General features: G+C 45.8%; 2 protein-coding genes across 3 annotated transcripts in view; both read left to right on the top strand.

Annotated features, from left to right (window-relative positions):
• Positions 1-3,095, top strand: part of LOC125288651 (MAM domain-containing protein 2-like) — a 9,494-nt gene extending 6,399 nt beyond the window's left edge. Inside the window, exons 11-14 of the mRNA XM_048235188.1 lie at positions 2-148; positions 1,062-1,321; positions 2,001-2,085; positions 2,953-3,095. Coding sequence (XP_048091145.1) covers positions 2-148; positions 1,062-1,321; positions 2,001-2,085; positions 2,953-3,020 — 560 coding nt within the window. The 3' untranslated portion in view covers positions 3,021-3,095. The remainder of the gene's footprint in view (position 1; positions 149-1,061; positions 1,322-2,000; positions 2,086-2,952) is intronic.
• Positions 3,096-3,769: 674 nt separating this feature from the next.
• On the top strand, positions 3,770-17,508 carry smc5 (structural maintenance of chromosomes 5). 2 transcript variants are annotated; one of them, XM_048235187.1, is made up of 24 exons: positions 3,771-3,978; positions 5,281-5,422; positions 6,015-6,067; positions 6,234-6,396; positions 9,008-9,142; positions 9,326-9,466; positions 9,701-9,862; positions 10,155-10,226; positions 10,552-10,807; positions 11,100-11,254; positions 11,427-11,540; positions 11,640-11,734; positions 12,020-12,152; positions 12,416-12,589; positions 12,937-13,106; positions 13,448-13,571; positions 13,790-13,912; positions 14,276-14,404; positions 14,752-14,847; positions 15,054-15,158; positions 15,495-15,614; positions 16,098-16,277; positions 16,506-16,601; positions 17,110-17,508. In XM_048235187.1, exons 1-24 carry the CDS (start codon positions 3,827-3,829, stop codon positions 17,251-17,253), a joined length of 3,234 nt encoding a protein of 1,077 aa, XP_048091144.1. In that variant the 5' UTR covers positions 3,771-3,826; the 3' UTR covers positions 17,254-17,508. The 2 variants fall into 2 exon arrangements, with proteins under 2 accessions (XP_048091143.1, XP_048091144.1); XM_048235186.1 differs by having other exon boundaries at positions 3,770-3,978; positions 11,427-11,734.
• Positions 17,509-17,717: the final 209 nt, after the last annotated feature.

Genomic DNA, 17,717 nt, shown 5'->3' with positions numbered 1-17,717 from the left:
GGCCCTACTGGCCCCCTCCTCTGTGACTTTGAGGCGGGGCTATGTGGCTACTCCCAGGACCCAGAGGACTCTGCTAATTGGCTAAGGACACGAGGGCCCACCCCCACAGTCTTCACCGGGCCCCCAGGAGACCACACCTCCGGTAGAGGTGGGTGGTGAGACAACCTGCTAATCAAAGACCAAACCCCACCTTCGAAGCCCGTCACTATCTCCACTTAGTCCAACACCACCCTCCCCTCAAACACCACCCTCGCCCTTAAACACCACCTGACCCTTCCTCACTCTCAAACACCACCCTCCCCTCACTCTCAAACACCACCTGTCCCTTCCTCTCTCTCAAACACCACCCTCCCTTATTCTCAAACACCACCTGACCCTTCCTCTCTCTCAAACACCACCCTCCCCTCGCCCTCAAACACCACCTGTCCCTTCCTCACTCTCAAACACCACCCTCCCTCCCCTCAAACACCACCTGTCCCTTCCTCTCTCTCAAACACCACCCTCCCCTCACTCTCAAACACCACCTGTCCCTTCCTCTCTCTCAAACACCACCTGTCCCTTCCTCTCTCTCAAACACCACCCTCCCCTCACTCTGAAACACCACCTGTCCCTTCCTCTCTCTCAAACACCACCCTCCCCTCGCCCTCAAACACCACCTGTCCCTTTCTCTCTCAAACACCACCTGTCCCTTCCTCTCTCTCAAACACCACCCTCCCCTCACTCTCAAACACCACCCTCCCCTCACTCTCAAACACCACCTGTCCCTTCATCTCTCTCAAACACCACCCTCCCCACTCTCAAACACCACCTGTCCCTTCCTCTCTCTCAAACACCACCCTCCCCTCGCCCTCAAACACCACCTGTCCCTTCCTCACTCTCAAACACCACCCTCCCATCGCCCTCAAACACCACCTGTCCCTTCCTCTCTTTCAAACACCACCCTCCCCTCACTCTCAAACACCACCCTCTCCTCACTCTCAAACACCACCTGTCCCTGCCTCTCTTAGCACACACAGGAGTAACACACACAGGAGTTAGCCCCCCCTCCTGTGTGTCCACAGGGCACTACCTTTACATCGAGGCATCTGTGATGTTGACGGAGCAGAGGGCGCGGCTGCTGTCTGGGACACTGCGGGGGTCAAGAGGTCAGCAGTGTCTGCGCTTCTTCTACAGCATGTTTGGCTCAGGCTGCGGTGACCTCAGTGTGCTGCTGCGGAGGCCGCTGAACGGCAGGGACGTGTTGCTATGGAAACGCTCCGGCGAGCAGGGTATCTCATGGCTGAGGGCCACGCTCAACTACCAGTGTGACGAACAACATCAGGTGAAACACAAGACTACACTACCCACACATCAGCACTACGTAACAATATCCACAGTCATTTATTTGATTCTTCAGAAGCTCAAGTTTATTTGGCGTTATTATTTTGTTCATGAAACTTCATACATTTGGACTGTGTGAACCATCTGAGTAGTGAGCACACACACACGCTGCTGCTGTACCTGGAGAGAGAGAGAGTGCATGTTTTTGTGTGTGTGTATGTGTGTGTGTGTGTGTGTGAGAGAGAGTGTGTGTGTTTTTTGTGTGTGTGTGTGTGTGTGTGTGTTTGTGTGTGTGTGAGAGAGAGAGAGAGAGTGTGTGTGTGTGTATGTGTGTGCGTGTGATGTTATTTGTTATAACACATGTCTGAGAGAGAGAGAGAGAGAGAGAGAGAGAGAGAGAGAGAAATGTTTGAGATGTTATTTGTTATGATGCACAAACAGTGTGTGTTTTTATTTGCTATGAATAATGTCAGTTCTCTCAAGGTCAGATTGTGCTAGTGTGTTTGCATATGATAATAAGTGTGTGTGAGTGTGTGTGTGTGTGTGTGATATTTGTTATAACACACGTCTGTTCTCTCCTGGCCAGATTGAATGAGTGTATGAGTGTGTGTGTGTGTGTGTGTGTGTGTGTGAGAGAGAAAATATTATTTGTTATAACACACACTTTCTCTCTTGGTTAGATTGTCTTTGAGGCGTCCAGAGGCTCCTCTGTGCGCAGCGATATTGCTATTGATGACATCACATTTGAGAGTGGGCCGTGCCCAGGTACTGCTCTGGCATACTACATCATCAGCATCTACAGTGCAACCGGAAAGTTTTCAGACCCTTTCAAGTTTTCCATATTTTGTTATGTTTCAGACTCATCTTAAAATGGATTCAATTCATTTTTCCCCTCATCAATCTACACACAATACTCCAACACTCCACAAAAAAACAGGTGTTTGGAATGTTTTGTAAATTTATAAAAAATAAAAGTCTGAAATATTCCTTTTACATAAGTATATAGTAAGTATGGAGTGTTGGAGTGTTATGTGTAGATTGATGAGGAAAAAATAATAATTGAATCCATTTTAAGATGAGTCTGAAACAAAACAAAATGTGGAAAACTTGAAAGGGTCTGAAAACTTTCCAGTTGCACTGTACATCGTCAGCTTCATTACATCATCAGCCGCATTACATCACCAGCTTCACTGCATCATCATCAACTTTATTGCATCATCAACTTCACTATACCTCATTACATCCTTAGCTTAATTACATCATCCGTTTCACTGCATCATCAGCTTAATTACATCATCAGTTTCACTGCATCATCAGTTTCACTGCAACATCCGTTTCACTGTATCATCATCAACTTCATTGCACCATTAACAACTTCACAACAGGCCTTTCTAAAACCAGCACACTCTACCGGTGCTTCACACTCTACCGGTGCTTCACACTCCACCGCTCCCTCACAGTGAGTGACCTCGGTTTAGTAGGGCCACTCACAGTTGCAAAGGGCACGATTAGGGGGATACGAGACACAGAAGCAAACTATGGGATGCCCTGTAGACAGTGCTTTCTCTAACATGTTTTACATGACCTGTAAGTGATGTTTTACTGACACTCGAACACTTTACATTTTCACAGATACAGAAGACTACATCAAGCTATCTAGTTTCCCAAGCGGTGCAAATGCAGGAAACATCTTTCATTAACAAGCTTTTTTAAAAGAATATATCCATTTTATCTCTGCAATTCCAAGATATATCAATTAGTTATTAAATGAAATGTTTTCCCCATGAAGATGAAAATGTATTATTAAAATTTTTAATGCAGTTTTTGAAACGTGTAGTTTTAAATGTGGCTTAAATGTTGTCAAGTCAACTTTATATATATATAGCGCATTTCATACACAGAGGTCATTCAATGTGCTTTACATGAACAAAAACAAACAGGAGTAGCTGATAAAAGCATAGAAGGGCAATAGTCAAAGAATAGTTGTGATGATGTAAACAAAAGCAATGTCCATAGTAAAATGAGCTACAGTAAACACAACAGCTGTGAGATCATACCCTTCTAAGCTTTTTCATATAGTCTTTGAGATCAGTTTGTTGATGGCTGACAATGGCACTAAAAAGTGACATTACGCAGTGACACATACGTCGAGCAACAGCATAACACATAGACTTCTGTGAGCAGAAGGACTCTCTGGTAGGCTGTGTTGAGAAAAAGAATGACATTTTTACCAAATGGACTTTTGACATAGTGTTGTTGTCAGTCAACCAGCACAGACGCTAGATGGATCTCTTTTCGGATGTGTTGCCGCCATCAACTGTGTAAGGTTGCTGCTCAACATTGCCCTCGAGTCATACCTTTATTAGACATTCTCTGGACATTCCCATAGTCACATGACAAGCTTTGCCCAATCAAATGCTGACATCCATTCTGGTTGAGCGCGAACTGAATGTGAGGGAACGACGACTGCAGCAGAGAGCAAGCAAGACGTATCCGCCGCTGCAGTATGGCGCTTCAAGCCAAAAGGAAGCGAATAAGTCACTCTAATTCACAAGCTAGAGCTTCCACTAGCCAAGCGGACCCCTTTTCCGATGGCGATGGTGTCCGTGAGAGATTTGTGGAAGGGTCTATACGTCGAATAAAAATGCAAAACTTTCTGTAAGTAGCAGCTACCCGTCACCTGAATCGAAAGTAGCCTAACTGCTTCTGTGTTATTGTTTGCTAATGTTAGCAGCGATAGCTGCAATGATAGCAATGACAGTGTTCGTTGATAGTCGAAGAAATAGTAATATTTGGAGTGGTGTTGACGTTATTTAATTGTTTATTTCAATTTATACGGCAACAAAACAGGAGTTGGCAGTAACCTTTATCATGACGTTTTATCTAAATGTGCCCTCCCCTTGATGGTGTTAACGTTAGTAATATAACGTTAACGTTAGCCTAAATGGTAAACCCAACGTTCACGAATCTGCTTTACATATTAACGTTAGCTGCTATTTATAATGGCCCAACGTTACTGGTAATTTGTGAAGGACTTTTCCAGGTATGTTGGAATGTCAATAGATCACGTAAGTTATGTGACATTAACCAGGAAGTACCGTCGTTCTGTCCCCGTGAACGTTATTATGATAATGTGCTTAGCTAGTTCCTCTCTACCGCAAAAATATCGGATTTTTGTCAGTTACTGGAGTCTTCTGGGATGGTGACAGGTAATGTTCGCCATGGTTATGCAGCTTGCCAAATATTAGGCACTGCTAGGCACTGCACTGACGTGACGTGATGCACCTGACGTGACGTGATAGTCCCACATAGATGGCATGAACGGACCAATATTCATGCACATTCTGTATTAAAAATAACTGGTCTATAGTATTACAAAACATTACATTGACTTTGCTGTCTGTGGTACATCCCAGTCTCTCTGGATATACACCAGTGCCTTTGCTCCTCCTGGTTTCTGTGGTTGCCTGCACAGCAATGGAAACTTTTAAGTACCTTATGGTCATTCCATGTCAATTCAACCAGGGCCCACGCACGTAGGGATCAGACCAAACGATTTTGCTATATACTATTCCTATTTGTGTACCAGCATGCAAAATTTGAGCCTCCTACATGGTTTAGTTCTTGCGTCATGGGTTTGTGAACTTTGACAAAAAAAAAGAGGCCGAACAAAATCCCCTCGTAAAACTCGCTGTATCTTAGAAAGTATTGGTCTTACATAACAATTATTTTACAGTGTGCCTCCTGGGTAACATAGGTAGACCTGGTATTTTTTTCAGAATTTTTTGAGACCTAAGTGCGTGGGCCCTGGTTGAATTGACGCGGAATGACCCCTTAAGCTTTTTAAATGGCAGAGTTCCATTTTCATGAAAGGATACCTAGTTATCTAGCTCAGTGTTTCTCAAACTATGGGACGAGGACTAGGGCCAGTTTGTGACAATCTGATTGGCTCCCCTGTAGCACGTATGACCTGGCAGAGGTTTACCCAGGGCCCAACCTCAACATGATTGTTGGTGCTAACGGAACGGGCAAATCCAGCATCGTTTGCGCCATCTGCCTTGGTCTGGCTGGAAAAACCGCTATCCTGGGCCGAGGAGACAAGGTACGTCAAACAAATACAACGTCAAATATGTTTTGACACAGTACGACCATGTCGCTGTAGAATAGAGGACACCAAGGAAGTTATATTTAAATGTTGTGATCGTCACTTCCGTTAAGTACACCGAGTTGGTGTTCAATATGAGACGACACTATTCTGTTAAAATTTATGCACTCCACCAGGAAGCACACAAGGCGCTGCATTAAAGTGTACTCACGGATGAGACATACGAGACACAGCATAGGTTCAGACTTTTTTGATTGTATAGCACTTTGGTCAACTGATGTTGTTTTGAAAGTGCTTATGAATAAATCTGACTTGAATTGAACATTAACCTGGGGTTCAGGGAGCGATAATGTTAACCTGGGCTTTAGAGTCCCCTCTAAACTAACGTTAACCTGGGGTTCAGGGCCCCTCTAAATTACAATGGGGTTCAGGGCCCCTCTAAATGACCATGGGGTTCAGGGCCCCTCTAAATGACCATGGGGTTCAGGGCCCCTCTAAATTAACATGGGGTTCAGGGCCCCTCTAAACTAACTTGGAGTTCAGGGGCCTCTCTAACATTAACCTCTGCATTTGTGTTTTCTCCCTGCAGGTTGGCCTGTATGTGAAGAGAGGTTGCTCGAGGGGCATGGTAGAGATAGAGCTGTAAGTTTGATGTCAGACATCAGAACTGTGTAGATTAATTTCCACTCGTGTGTGTGTGTGTGTGTGTGTGTGTGTGTGTGTGTGTGTGTGTGTGTAGAGACTGCTGGTAACTTGGTCATCTCGAGAGATACATGTGGACAGGAACAATGTGTGTGTGTGTGTGTAGGTATAGGACTGCTGGTAACCTGGTCATCCAGAGAGATATAAATGTGGACAGTAACCAGTCAGTGTGGCAGCTAAACGGTCGCCCTTCCAACCAGAAGCAGGTGGAGGAGGAGGTGAGGGCTCTACGGATTCAGGTGGGCAACCTGTGCCAGTTCCTGCCTCAGGTGAGAGACACACACACACACACCTTTGCCTTTTCCGCTATAAAATTGTCAACATTTTCATCAAAAGTACACTTCTTTTCAATTTATCCACAGCATTAAAGACATGACCACTCCAAAAAAACATATTTGCCTATCCCAGGCATTATATTTTTTTTCACATTGAAATATAATGGATTGAAATATAATAGGGGGCAGCCGTGGCCTACTGGTTAGCGCTTCAGACTTGTAACCGGAGGGTTGCCGGTTCGAACCCCGACCAGTAGGCACGGCTGAAGTGCCCTTGAGCAAGGCACCTAACCCCTCACTGCTCCCTGAGCACCGCTGTTGTTGCAGGCAGCTCACTGCACTGGGATTAGTGTGTGCTTCACCTCACTGTGTGTTCACTGTGTGCTGAGTGTTTCACTAATTCACAGATTGGGATAAATGCAGAGACCAAATTTCCCTTCACAGGATCAAAAGCGTATATATACTATATATATATAAATGTGATGGAGTGGTACATTTCATGATAAAATGGCTCTAACTGAATATAAGTTATTGACTTAACATATATTCAATTAGAAATCTCATTTGCTTAGCAATGATGGTGTGATTAAGCTTGACAGACCCCCTCATAGTAATGCAAAAATAAACAATATAAAAGAATGGCAGATTTTTTTTGCTTAGTTTCTTGGGTGCTCTATAAGCAGACATTATAAAAAAAATGTTTTTGTATTTCATTTCAAGTAACAATAAAATCAGGGTAGGCCAGAAAATCATTAAATATTTACCCAAAAACATATTTATTCAAAATAAAATTATGTCTAATGTCATCAGGAAAGTTTATTTAATTCTGAAAGACATATGGCCATGCACATGTGAACAATGGTTAAAAATAGCAAATGTCTTGATCATGTTAACAAGAACCCTTGAATTATTAGCTTGAGGTTTAGAAACACACTTTGGCTCTAGTTTGTGTCTTCTGCATCTCAGCAAATGTTCTGGACACAAATGGCACTCGTTTCATAGAATTACCCACATACATACATACATACATACATACATTCATACATACACACACACACACATATGAGGAGCCATATAAGTTAGAAATATTAGCTACAGTCTCTCATACTATCAAAACTCTCACACACACTATCAAACATCTCTAGACACAATATCAAACACACTGTCAAACTCTCCCTCACATACTATCAGATAGTGCTGGGCGGTATACCGGTTCACACCGTATACCGGTGTATATTTTCGTTATGATATGAATTTTTAATATACCGGTGTATTTGATTACACAACGTCTGGAACTCTGCGCTGCGCGACAGTGTTTCAGACGGGACTTTTTTTTTTCACACGCACGCATTGTGCCACTCCAAGGCATAGTGAGGGTAAACACAAAACACCTTAAGTTTTTCCCCTGAAGAATGACCCTTAAGGCTTAATTTCTCCTTAGGTAAGGGGTTTATTTAAGGGTGTTGCACAGAAATAATATCTTAAATTGTTTCTTTAGTTAAGGAAAAACGTTAAGGGATACTGCATTGAAAAGGATTTACCGTCATGAAAAATCTATTGAGATTGTTCAACAGCTGTAGCTGGCTAGTAGGTGATGTCGTTAGTTAGCAACCCACCAAACACAGTGAAGTTTAATGATCTTATCATTCATCTCACCTTAAGAATATTCGCTGAAATTATCCAGGTAGCAAGTAAAGCGTGTTATAGACATGCACTCAGCAATACTAGCTGGCTAGTTAGAAATGATCCTGACTGTCATCAGTGCACCAAAACAAACTTTTTTGTTAATGTTTTGCCTAGCGAACCGAACCGAAGCTCATGGCAGGCTAACAAGACATCCACATCCACATGAAGTTAACGTTAGCCTACCACTAACGTCATGTAAACCACACAATAACAATACATTTCTGATTCTTTGACAGAGTAAGCATATTAACAGAGAGGTTTTATTTTCAAATGTATCATTTTCAAAAAAGTATAATTATTGCAAGTTGCACTACTTTTTGTATTGGTTTTATACAAGATGTTTTATATAAGATGTTTGTGAAAATTGCACAGTAAAACTTCTGTATTTTGACTGCAATTGTCTTTGCATTCTGATTAGATTCTTCATTAGAATCATGAGTGGCTCTTTGTAAACAGCATCATTTTCTGGGGCCATGCAAAACTGCATTTCCACTAGTGTGGAGTTATTCTACATCATGACAGTAAAATAGACCATCCTTAGTCTATGTACTGCAGCAATTCCTCTCTCAACCTGTAGAAAATGCTGTGAACATCTGATTATGCATGGTAAAAAAATACCGTCATATACCGTGAAACCGTAAGAATTTTGAAAAATACCGTGATATACATTTTTGGTCATACCGCCCAGCACTACTATCAGACACCCTCAGACACACTACAGGATATGTCTGTGAGTGTTTTGGTAGTGTGAGGGACTGTAGCTGAGATTTATGGCCTTTGTGGCCCCTGACACTCACTCACTCCTCTTCATTGTTTTGTTTGCAATTTGTCATGATAAAGTTTTAAGAACAAAGCACATATGCAATGTATCAAGGTGGTGTAGGTGATAATACTGGTTTGTGTGTGTGTGTGTGAGCAGGAAAAGGTGGGTGAGTTTGCTAAAATGAGTAAGCCGGAGCTGCTGGAGGCAACAGAGAAGTCAGTGGGTCCTCCAGAGATGTACAACTTCCACTGTGAGCTGAAGAGCTTCCGCAACAAGGAGAGGGATCTGGAGGTACACACACACACACACACACACACACACACACACAAACGTTTACACATCCTGCAATCAAATACTTTAAAGATCTAAATCTCAGTCTATTCGCTCGTATCTGGTATCTTGCTAATATCTGTGCCTATCCTTTAAATGATTGTGTGTGTGTATGTGTGTGTGTGTGTTTGTGTGTGTGTGTAGAATGTTTGTAAGGAGAAGGCGAGCTTCCTGAAGAAGGCCATGCAGAGGAATGAGCGGAACAAGCATGACGTGGAGCGCTACCAGAAGAAGAAGAGACACCTGGAGCTCATCCAGCTGCTGGAAAAGAAGAAGCCCTGGGTGGTACGTACGTGTGTGTGTGTGTGTGCGTGTGCGTGTGCGTGTGTAGGAGTATGAGGACACTCGTAAGGACCTATAGTAGCAGTGTAACGTGTGTGTGTGTGTGGCAATAGAAGCAGTGTAACGTGTGTGTGTGTGAGTGTGTGTTTGTGCGTGTGCGTGTAGAAGTACGAGGAGGCGCTCAATGAGCTGGAGCAGCAGTGTAACGTGTGTGTGTGTGTCTGTGTGTGTGTATAGGAGTACGAGGAGGCTCGTAAGGAGCTGGAGCAGGTGAAGAAAGAGCGGGAGGAGGTGCGCAAGAGCCTAAAGGAGCTGAAGGAGCAGCGAGCACCTATGCTCAGAAAGATCCAGAGCATCGACAACCGCCTGCAGCCTACCCACGACCAGATCAAAGAGATGGTACACACACACATACACACTGTTTTCCAGCAGCTTCGTCTGTGACATGTTGGGAGGAAAAAAAAAACTGAGTTGGTTTCAGTGGAAAAGAGCTGTAACGCTTGTATTTGTGCTGTCACGTGGAGGTGGTGTGTGTGTGTGTGTGTGTTCTCATGAGGAGCTGATGGTTGTGTGTGTTTGTGAGTGTTTGTGTGCATGCTCTCAAGAGAAGCTCATGATTGTGCGTGCATGCATGCGTGAGTGTGTCCGTGTCCTCTCATGAGGAGCTCATGGTTGTGTGTGTGTCCTGCAGACTGCAAACATCCGAGAGGCAACTCAGAAATGCAAACAGAAGCAGGACCAGCTGGATAATAAGAACAAACAGGTCAGATTTGTGTGTGTGTGTGTATTTGAGAGAGAGACTAACTGAACTGATTAACTGTGTCTTTACAAACTGCAAATCTTTATTTTTAGTCTGCAGCAGCTCTGTGTATCATTGTGCATGTGTTTGAGATTGTGTGTATGTGCACCTTTGTGTGCTTACATGCCTTTGTAGTCATACTTGTGTGTGTGTGCATGCTTGTATTCACTCCTGTTCATGTGTGTTTGTGCAGATCAAGGACGTGTGTGTGTGTGTCGCTCGAATGTGCACCTTTGTGTATGTGTTTTTGCATGCCTTTGTATTCACGTATGTGTGTGTATGTGTGCAGATCGAGGACATTAAGCAGTCCCTGAGCCTGAAGCAGGCGGAGGAGGCTGATCGTCAGAAGCGCATGGCGAACACGCGCCACCTTATCGCCGACCTGCAGGCCCAGCTGGAGCGCTGCGGTGACCATGACGACCTGGGGCCACGCCTGGACGAGCTGCATGGCCAGCTGAGGTCCAATCAGGAGGAGCGGGGCAAAGTCGAGTCGGAGCGTGCAGATCTGCGCAGGCAGAGGGACCGAGACATGGCTGAACTCAGACGTGAGACACTTACACACACGCAAAGCACACACACACATACTAAAAACACATACATTTAAAACACACACACACTTATACATACATACACACACACACGCACACACACACGCACACAAACAAATAGAAGTATCAGCATGAAGCATGTTATAACACACTGCCAACAGTTACACACTTAAAGCTGCTAGGGATAGAATAGAATATGTGTGTCGGTGGTGTGTGTGAGTGTGAGTTTGAGACTGCAAGTCAGGAGCCTGAGCTGCAGTGTAATGTGGGTATGGTCCGCTGTGTGCAGTACTGCAGAACCGTATGCGCAGTCTTGAGGACATGCTGAATCGTAAGGAGGAGAAACTTCGCAGCCGCTTTACAGATACCCATAAGGCTTTGCTGTGGCTGAGGCAGAACAAACAGCTCTTCAAAGGGAATGCATACGAGCCTATGATGCTGGAGGTGAGCTGTGTGTGTGAGTGAGTTTAAGTCCATGATGCTGGAGGTGAGCTGAGAGTGAGTGAGTGTAAATCCATGATGCTGGAGGTGTATGTGTAATCTTCAGTTGGTAAGCATTTGTTGCCCTGTTGGTGGACCTCTGAAGGAGTGTGTGTGTGTGTGTGTGTGTGTGCAGATCCGAGTCCGTGATGCTCGTCATTCTAAGTACATTGAGAGCCACATTCCGGTGAATGACCTGCGAGCCTTCGTCTTCCAGAAGCAGGAGGACATGGAGAGATTCATGGTGGAGGTTAAAATAAGCGGTCATTCCCACACACACACACACACATACACAAATCCATACACACAGTCTACTGCTTTGAACCTTACTATGTGTGCGTGTTCTCAGGTGCGTGATTCTCAGAACCTGCGTGTAAATGCAGTCATCGCACCTCCGGACTCTCATGCTTCAAAACCTGCCAGCAGACCTCTGGACTCCCTCAAGTAAGTTTGTGTGTGTGTGTGTCTGCATATGTGCATGGTTCTAAACCTCACTCCCCGACTCTTCAAGAGCAGTGCTGGCATGAAAGCTAGTAGCCTGGGCTTTTAGCTCGATTGTCAGCATGTTCGACTCCCAATCCGAGGTGCTGCTGTTTGAGGGTTCGAGTTCAGGCATGTGCAGGACTGAACTGCACAGTTCAACACAACACGGGATATATATATATATATTATTTTTTTTATTATTATTATTAGTAGTAGTAGTATTATTAAGCCTGTGTGTGTTTGCAGGCGCTTTGGCTTCTTCTCCTACCTGCGGGAGCTGTTTGATGCACCAGATGAGATCATGAGCTACCTGTGCTACCAGTATCGCGTCAACGAAGTTCCTGTCGGAACAGAGCAGACCAAGAACATGATTGAAACGGTAGTACCTAATGGTGCTGTTTGTGACAGCAAGAGGGGGGAGGATTTACTGATGTGTTTAAGAAAGAAAGAGAGAGGGGAGAAGTTACTGTGTGTGTGTGTGAGAGAGAGTTAGAGAGGGCAGGAGTGACTAATGTGTGTGCGTGCGTGTGTGTGTGCATGTGCATGTCTGTACCCATCAGGTATGTATGTGTGTGTGTGAGAGAGAGAGAGTTAGAGAGGGGAGGAGTGACTAATGTGTGTGTGTGTGTGTGTACCCATCAGGTGATCAGGGAGTCCCAGCTGAGGATGATCTACACTGCAGATGAGAAGTACACGGTGAAGAAGTCGTCGTACTCCAGTAAGACCATCTCCAGCAACTCCGCCCTCCGACCGCCACAGTTCCTTACAGTCACCATCGACGCCGAGGAGAAACGCCAGCTGGAGGAGCAGCTCAGGGTCAGACACACACACACACATAAACATGTACACACACACACACACACACACACCTGTATATATACACAGACATAAACATGTACACACACACACCTACACCTGCATATATACACAGACACACCTGCATATATACACAGACATAAACATGTACACACACATACACAACTCCCAGGACACCAGCTGGAGTAACAGCTCCTGGTCAGTCACTTCCCATGGTAGGGTCAACTGACACACACACACACACTCTGACAGGACGCCAGCTGGAGGAGCTCCCAGTCAGTCACTTCCCTTGTCAGGTGACAGACTCTCTGAATCTGCAGTAGTGATCTGACCTTTGACCTCTGCAGGTTGTGGAGGCGCGCGTGAAGGACATCGACGCTCAGATGGCCGCTCTACAGGAGCGGCAGGTGCGGCTGGATCAGCGGGACAACGAGCTCAGAGCTCAGAAGAAAGAGCTATCTGACCTTAAGGGCAAGAGGAGGCAGCTTGAACAGAAGATCAGCACCAAGCAGGACAGGTACACACACACACACACACACACAGGACAGTTGAAGATGAGGCAGCTCGAACAGAAGATCAGTGCCAAGCAGGACAGGTACACACACACCCACCCACACACACACACACACAGGACAGGTGAAGATGAGGCAGCTCAAACAGAAGATCAGCGCCAAGCAGGACAGACACACACACACAAACAGGAGATGAGGCAGCTCAAACAGAACATCAGCGCCAAGCAGGACACACACAGACCATTTCCCGACCGCCCCCAGCCTGAGGCAGATGAAGCAAAGTACACACATGCACACACACATAATAAACACACACACACACACACTCTAACTCTCTGGCCCCCAGCCTAAAGCAGATGGAGCAGAGTGCAGTGGACCTGCAGAGGGTGGAGCAGGACAGCCAGCAGAAGGTCTGTGCCGTCCACACCCAGAAGGTCGCCATCGCCGCCGAGTTTGTTCAACACATGAAGGTGAGCCAAGTGGTGTCCGTGTGTGCGTCCGTGTGTGCGTGTGTGTGCAATCGCTGCCAAGTTTAGCACATGAAGTGGTGTGTGTACAAAAACTGACTGATCCAAAGTTGAGGGTGTTAGTTGTGTGTGAAAAGGGATAATGTGTGTTTTCTTGTGTTGCTGTGTTCTCTTTCATAACCAGAAGTGTGTGTGTGTGTGTGCGTGCGTATGTGTTGTAGCGGCGTGCGACCCTGAGCAGAGAGAAGGTGTGTTTGTCTCTGGAGACGGTGGCTCTGACTGCAGAGAAAAACCAACTGGAGACGGACTGCAGAGAGGGATCAACAGAGCTCCGAGCGTTGGAGGTAGCTCGCTCACTCACACTCACTCTCACTCTGAGCTCTGAGCGTTGGAGGTAGCTCACGGTCACACTCATGTTCTCACTCATACACACACACAGGATCTGAGCTCTGAGCAGTGGAGGTATCTCACGGTCACACTCGTTCTCACACACACAGGATCTGAGTGATCTTTGATCTTGGGTAATTGTGTGTCATTGTTGGAGTGTTTGTGTGTGAATTCTGATTGTGTGTGTGTGTGTGTCATTGTCATTGTTAAGAGTGTATGTGTGTGAATTCTGATCTGTGTGTATGTGTGTGAATTCTGATCTGTGTGTGTGTGTCATTGTTGGGGTGTATGTGTGTAATGTGTGATCTGTGTGTGTTTAGCAAAGATGTGCTGATCTGGACCGACGGAAGGCGTCTCTGTTGAGCACATGTAAGAGCCTGATGCAGCGCGCCAGTGAGAAATGCAACATGAGGCCGGGAGAGGTGGCTGTACCCCCAGAACTACACGACGTAAGATCTTACAAACACACTCATGCGCACACACACACACAGACACATGCCCACACACACATACAGTCACATGCCCACACATGCACACACGCACAATTTTCGCATGAGGCCTCTATCAGTAGCCGTTTCATTTTTGTGCTAGAATGATTATCTTGGTTAAAATCTTACAGTAAAAGCAGAGGCTCCTTTACCATACATGCAAACATGCATTCTCACACACACAGCTTCTTTAAAAACGCACCCCTAGACTTTCTTTCACTACTACTAATGATTCATTCAGGTTAATGGTGCTGTACAGTTTTCAGTGTGTGTGTGTGTGTGTGTGTGTGTGTGTCTTCGTGCCTCAGGTGTTCAGTATGCTGCCGAACACCCTGGAGGACATTGAGGCGATGTTGAATGAGGAAAGAACCCGTGCTGAGCTCTTCACCGGCATCAGTGAAACGGTAGGCCTGTGTGTGTACTGATGATGGTTGTGTTTGTGTGTCTGCGCGCGCATGTTGTGTGTATGTGTGCTACTGATGATGTGGTTGCATGTGTGTGTGATGTTCTTTACTGGTTGCATGTGTGATGTGATGCTTTAATATGTGTATGTTTTTGGGCTGTGTGCATGTGTTTATGGGTGTGTCTGTGTGTGTGTGCACGCGCGCAGGTTGTGGAGGAATACAATCGGAGGGAGCAGGAGATAAAAAATCTGGAGAAGGAACTGGAGGAGAAGAAGAACGCTCTGGACACCTACAGGCAGAACATCTCTGAGGTGTGTGTGTGTGTGTTTTGAAGAGTTTGGCTGGACACCTACAAGCACAACATCTCTGAGGTGTGTGTATTGAAGAGTTTGGCTGGACACCTACAGGCAGAACATCTCTGAGGTGTGTGTATGTGTATTGAAGAGTTTGGCTGCGTTCTAGTATCAGTGTAGTCAGGTGTAAAGCCTGAAGGAGCACTGACCTGTAGAACACTGCAGTAAAGACTCAACGCTCACCCCTAAATGCTGCAGTGATGACCAACACTTAATGGATTCTCTCTCTCTCTCTCTCTCTCTCTCTCTCTCTCTCTCTCTCTCTCTCTCTCTCTCTCTCTCCCTCTACCCCAGGTGAAGGAGAGGTGGTTGAACCCCCTCAGGCAGCTGGTGGAGCGCATTAATGAGAAGTTCAGTGAGTTCTTCAGGTCCATGCAGTGTGCTGGAGAAGTGGACCTGCACTCTGAGAATGAGGTCAGCATTCACTTTCACCCTCTCATCCTCACTCTCTCTCTTTCACCTTCACCCTCTCATCCTCACTCTCTTTCTCACCTTCACCCTCTCATCCTCACTCTCTTTCACACCTTCACCCTCATCCTCACTCTCTTACCTTCACCCTCTCATCATCACTCTCTCTCCCCCTCAACTTCTCATCCTGCTTCTCTCTCACCTTCACCCTCTCATCCTCACTCTTTCACACCTTCACTCTTTCACACCTTCACCCTCTCATCCTCACTCTTTCACACCTTCACCCTCTCATCCTCACTCTTGCACACCTTCACCCTCTCATCCTCACTCTCTCTCACACCTTTACCGTCTCACTCACTCTCTCATCCTGATTCTATCGTCCTCATCCTCTCTTAAAAGGTGTGTGTGTGTGTGTGTGTTTGTGTGTGTGTGTGCGTTGACTCTACCATGGGAAGTGACTTACCAGGATCTGTGTGTGTGTGTTGGCAGGAGGAGTATGATAAGTATGGGATCCGTATCCGGGTGAAATTCCGGAACAGCACCCAGCTGCATGAGCTGACGCCCCATCACCAGAGCGGGGGTGAGAGGAGTGTGTCCACCATGCTCTACCTGATGGCCCTGCAGGAACTCAACCTGTGTCCCTTCAGGGTGGTGGACGAGATCAACCAGGTACACACACACACTCACACACTCATGCTCACACTCTCATCCTCGCTCACACTCTCATCCTCACTCACACCCTCACCCTCTCATCCTCATGCACACACACACACACACACACACCCACTCATGCTCTCACACTCATCCTCACTCACACCCTCACCCTCTCATCCTCATGCACACACACACACCCACGTCTCTACTGGAATGTTCATGTGTGTTTTGTGGGTGCGGCAGGGCATGGACCCGGTGAACGAGAGGAGAGTGTTTGACATTGTGGTCAGGACGGCATGCAAGGGGACCACCTCACAGTACTTCTTCATTACACCAAAGGTACAGACACACGTGCACACACACTTAATGAAAACACACTTAGTGAAGACACATTTAGACACCCATACACAAACACACAACCATATATACATATACACATACACACACACACACACACAAACACAAACATACACCGACATGCATACATGCACACATACACACACATTCAAATACTCAGGCACACACACACTCTCACATGTGTGCACATTCACTCACAGATGAATACACACAGGCACGTGTAAACACACTCAGACACCTCATTGATGAACACACACACACACTTACCCCTCTGTGAGCTCTGTGCTCTATGCTAGTCTGGTCTGATGATCTCAGTAACACACACACACAAACATACATCTGTGATCTGATCTCGGTAACACACACACACACACACACACACACACACACACACAAACAGACATCTGTGATCTAATAATCTCAGCGATGGCAAACATGCAGTGTGTGCATGAGGCATTTAAATTAAGTGAGTGTGTGTGTGTGTGTGTAGCTCCTCCAGAATCTGCAGTACGCCGATGAGATGATGGTCCTGTGTGTGCATAACGGAACTCACATGCTGCCGCCCAGTGACTGGAGCAGCCAGGCCTTCCTCCGCCGACGTGCCCGCCAGAAGCCCAGTCACCATGGAAACTGAGGGTCGGCCCGCTGCAGCTGGACCTGGGTCGGTTCTGACTCAAGTCCTGTTCTGTTCCAAAGTGTTTACTCTGCTCATCAGAAAGTGCCTTAATGCACCTGCTACAGTCCCTGTTCCTATTTCTGTGTTTTGTTTGTGTGTGTGTGTGTGAGAGGATGGGCTTTCACTTGAAGCTGTTAAGACTGAGACAGTTTGTCTAGCTGTTCCGAATCATTTGTGTCTAGAAATCAAAATAAAATGTTAGTTTTGAAATGATGCAGTGTTGTTGGTGTCTTTGTGCTTTATATCTCTGTGTGTGTGATCACGGCTTTGAAACTGTGTCAGGGTTTTTTTTGCTTGTCAGAATTGCTTAAAAGGAGCCAATCAACTTAAAACAAGATGTCTCATTCATTAAAACATTAAGTCTCTGAGTAAATGCTGGTTATTTGAAATCCTGCAGCATGAGAACACTATGTGCTGGAACA

This window comes from Alosa alosa, chromosome 23 (genome assembly GCF_017589495.1).
Source record: "Alosa alosa isolate M-15738 ecotype Scorff River chromosome 23, AALO_Geno_1.1, whole genome shotgun sequence".
Lineage (NCBI taxonomy): Eukaryota > Metazoa > Chordata > Actinopteri > Clupeiformes > Clupeidae > Alosa > Alosa alosa.
The sequence above is the reverse complement of the archived record's forward strand: the minus strand, read 5'-3'. Positions and strand labels throughout refer to the sequence as shown.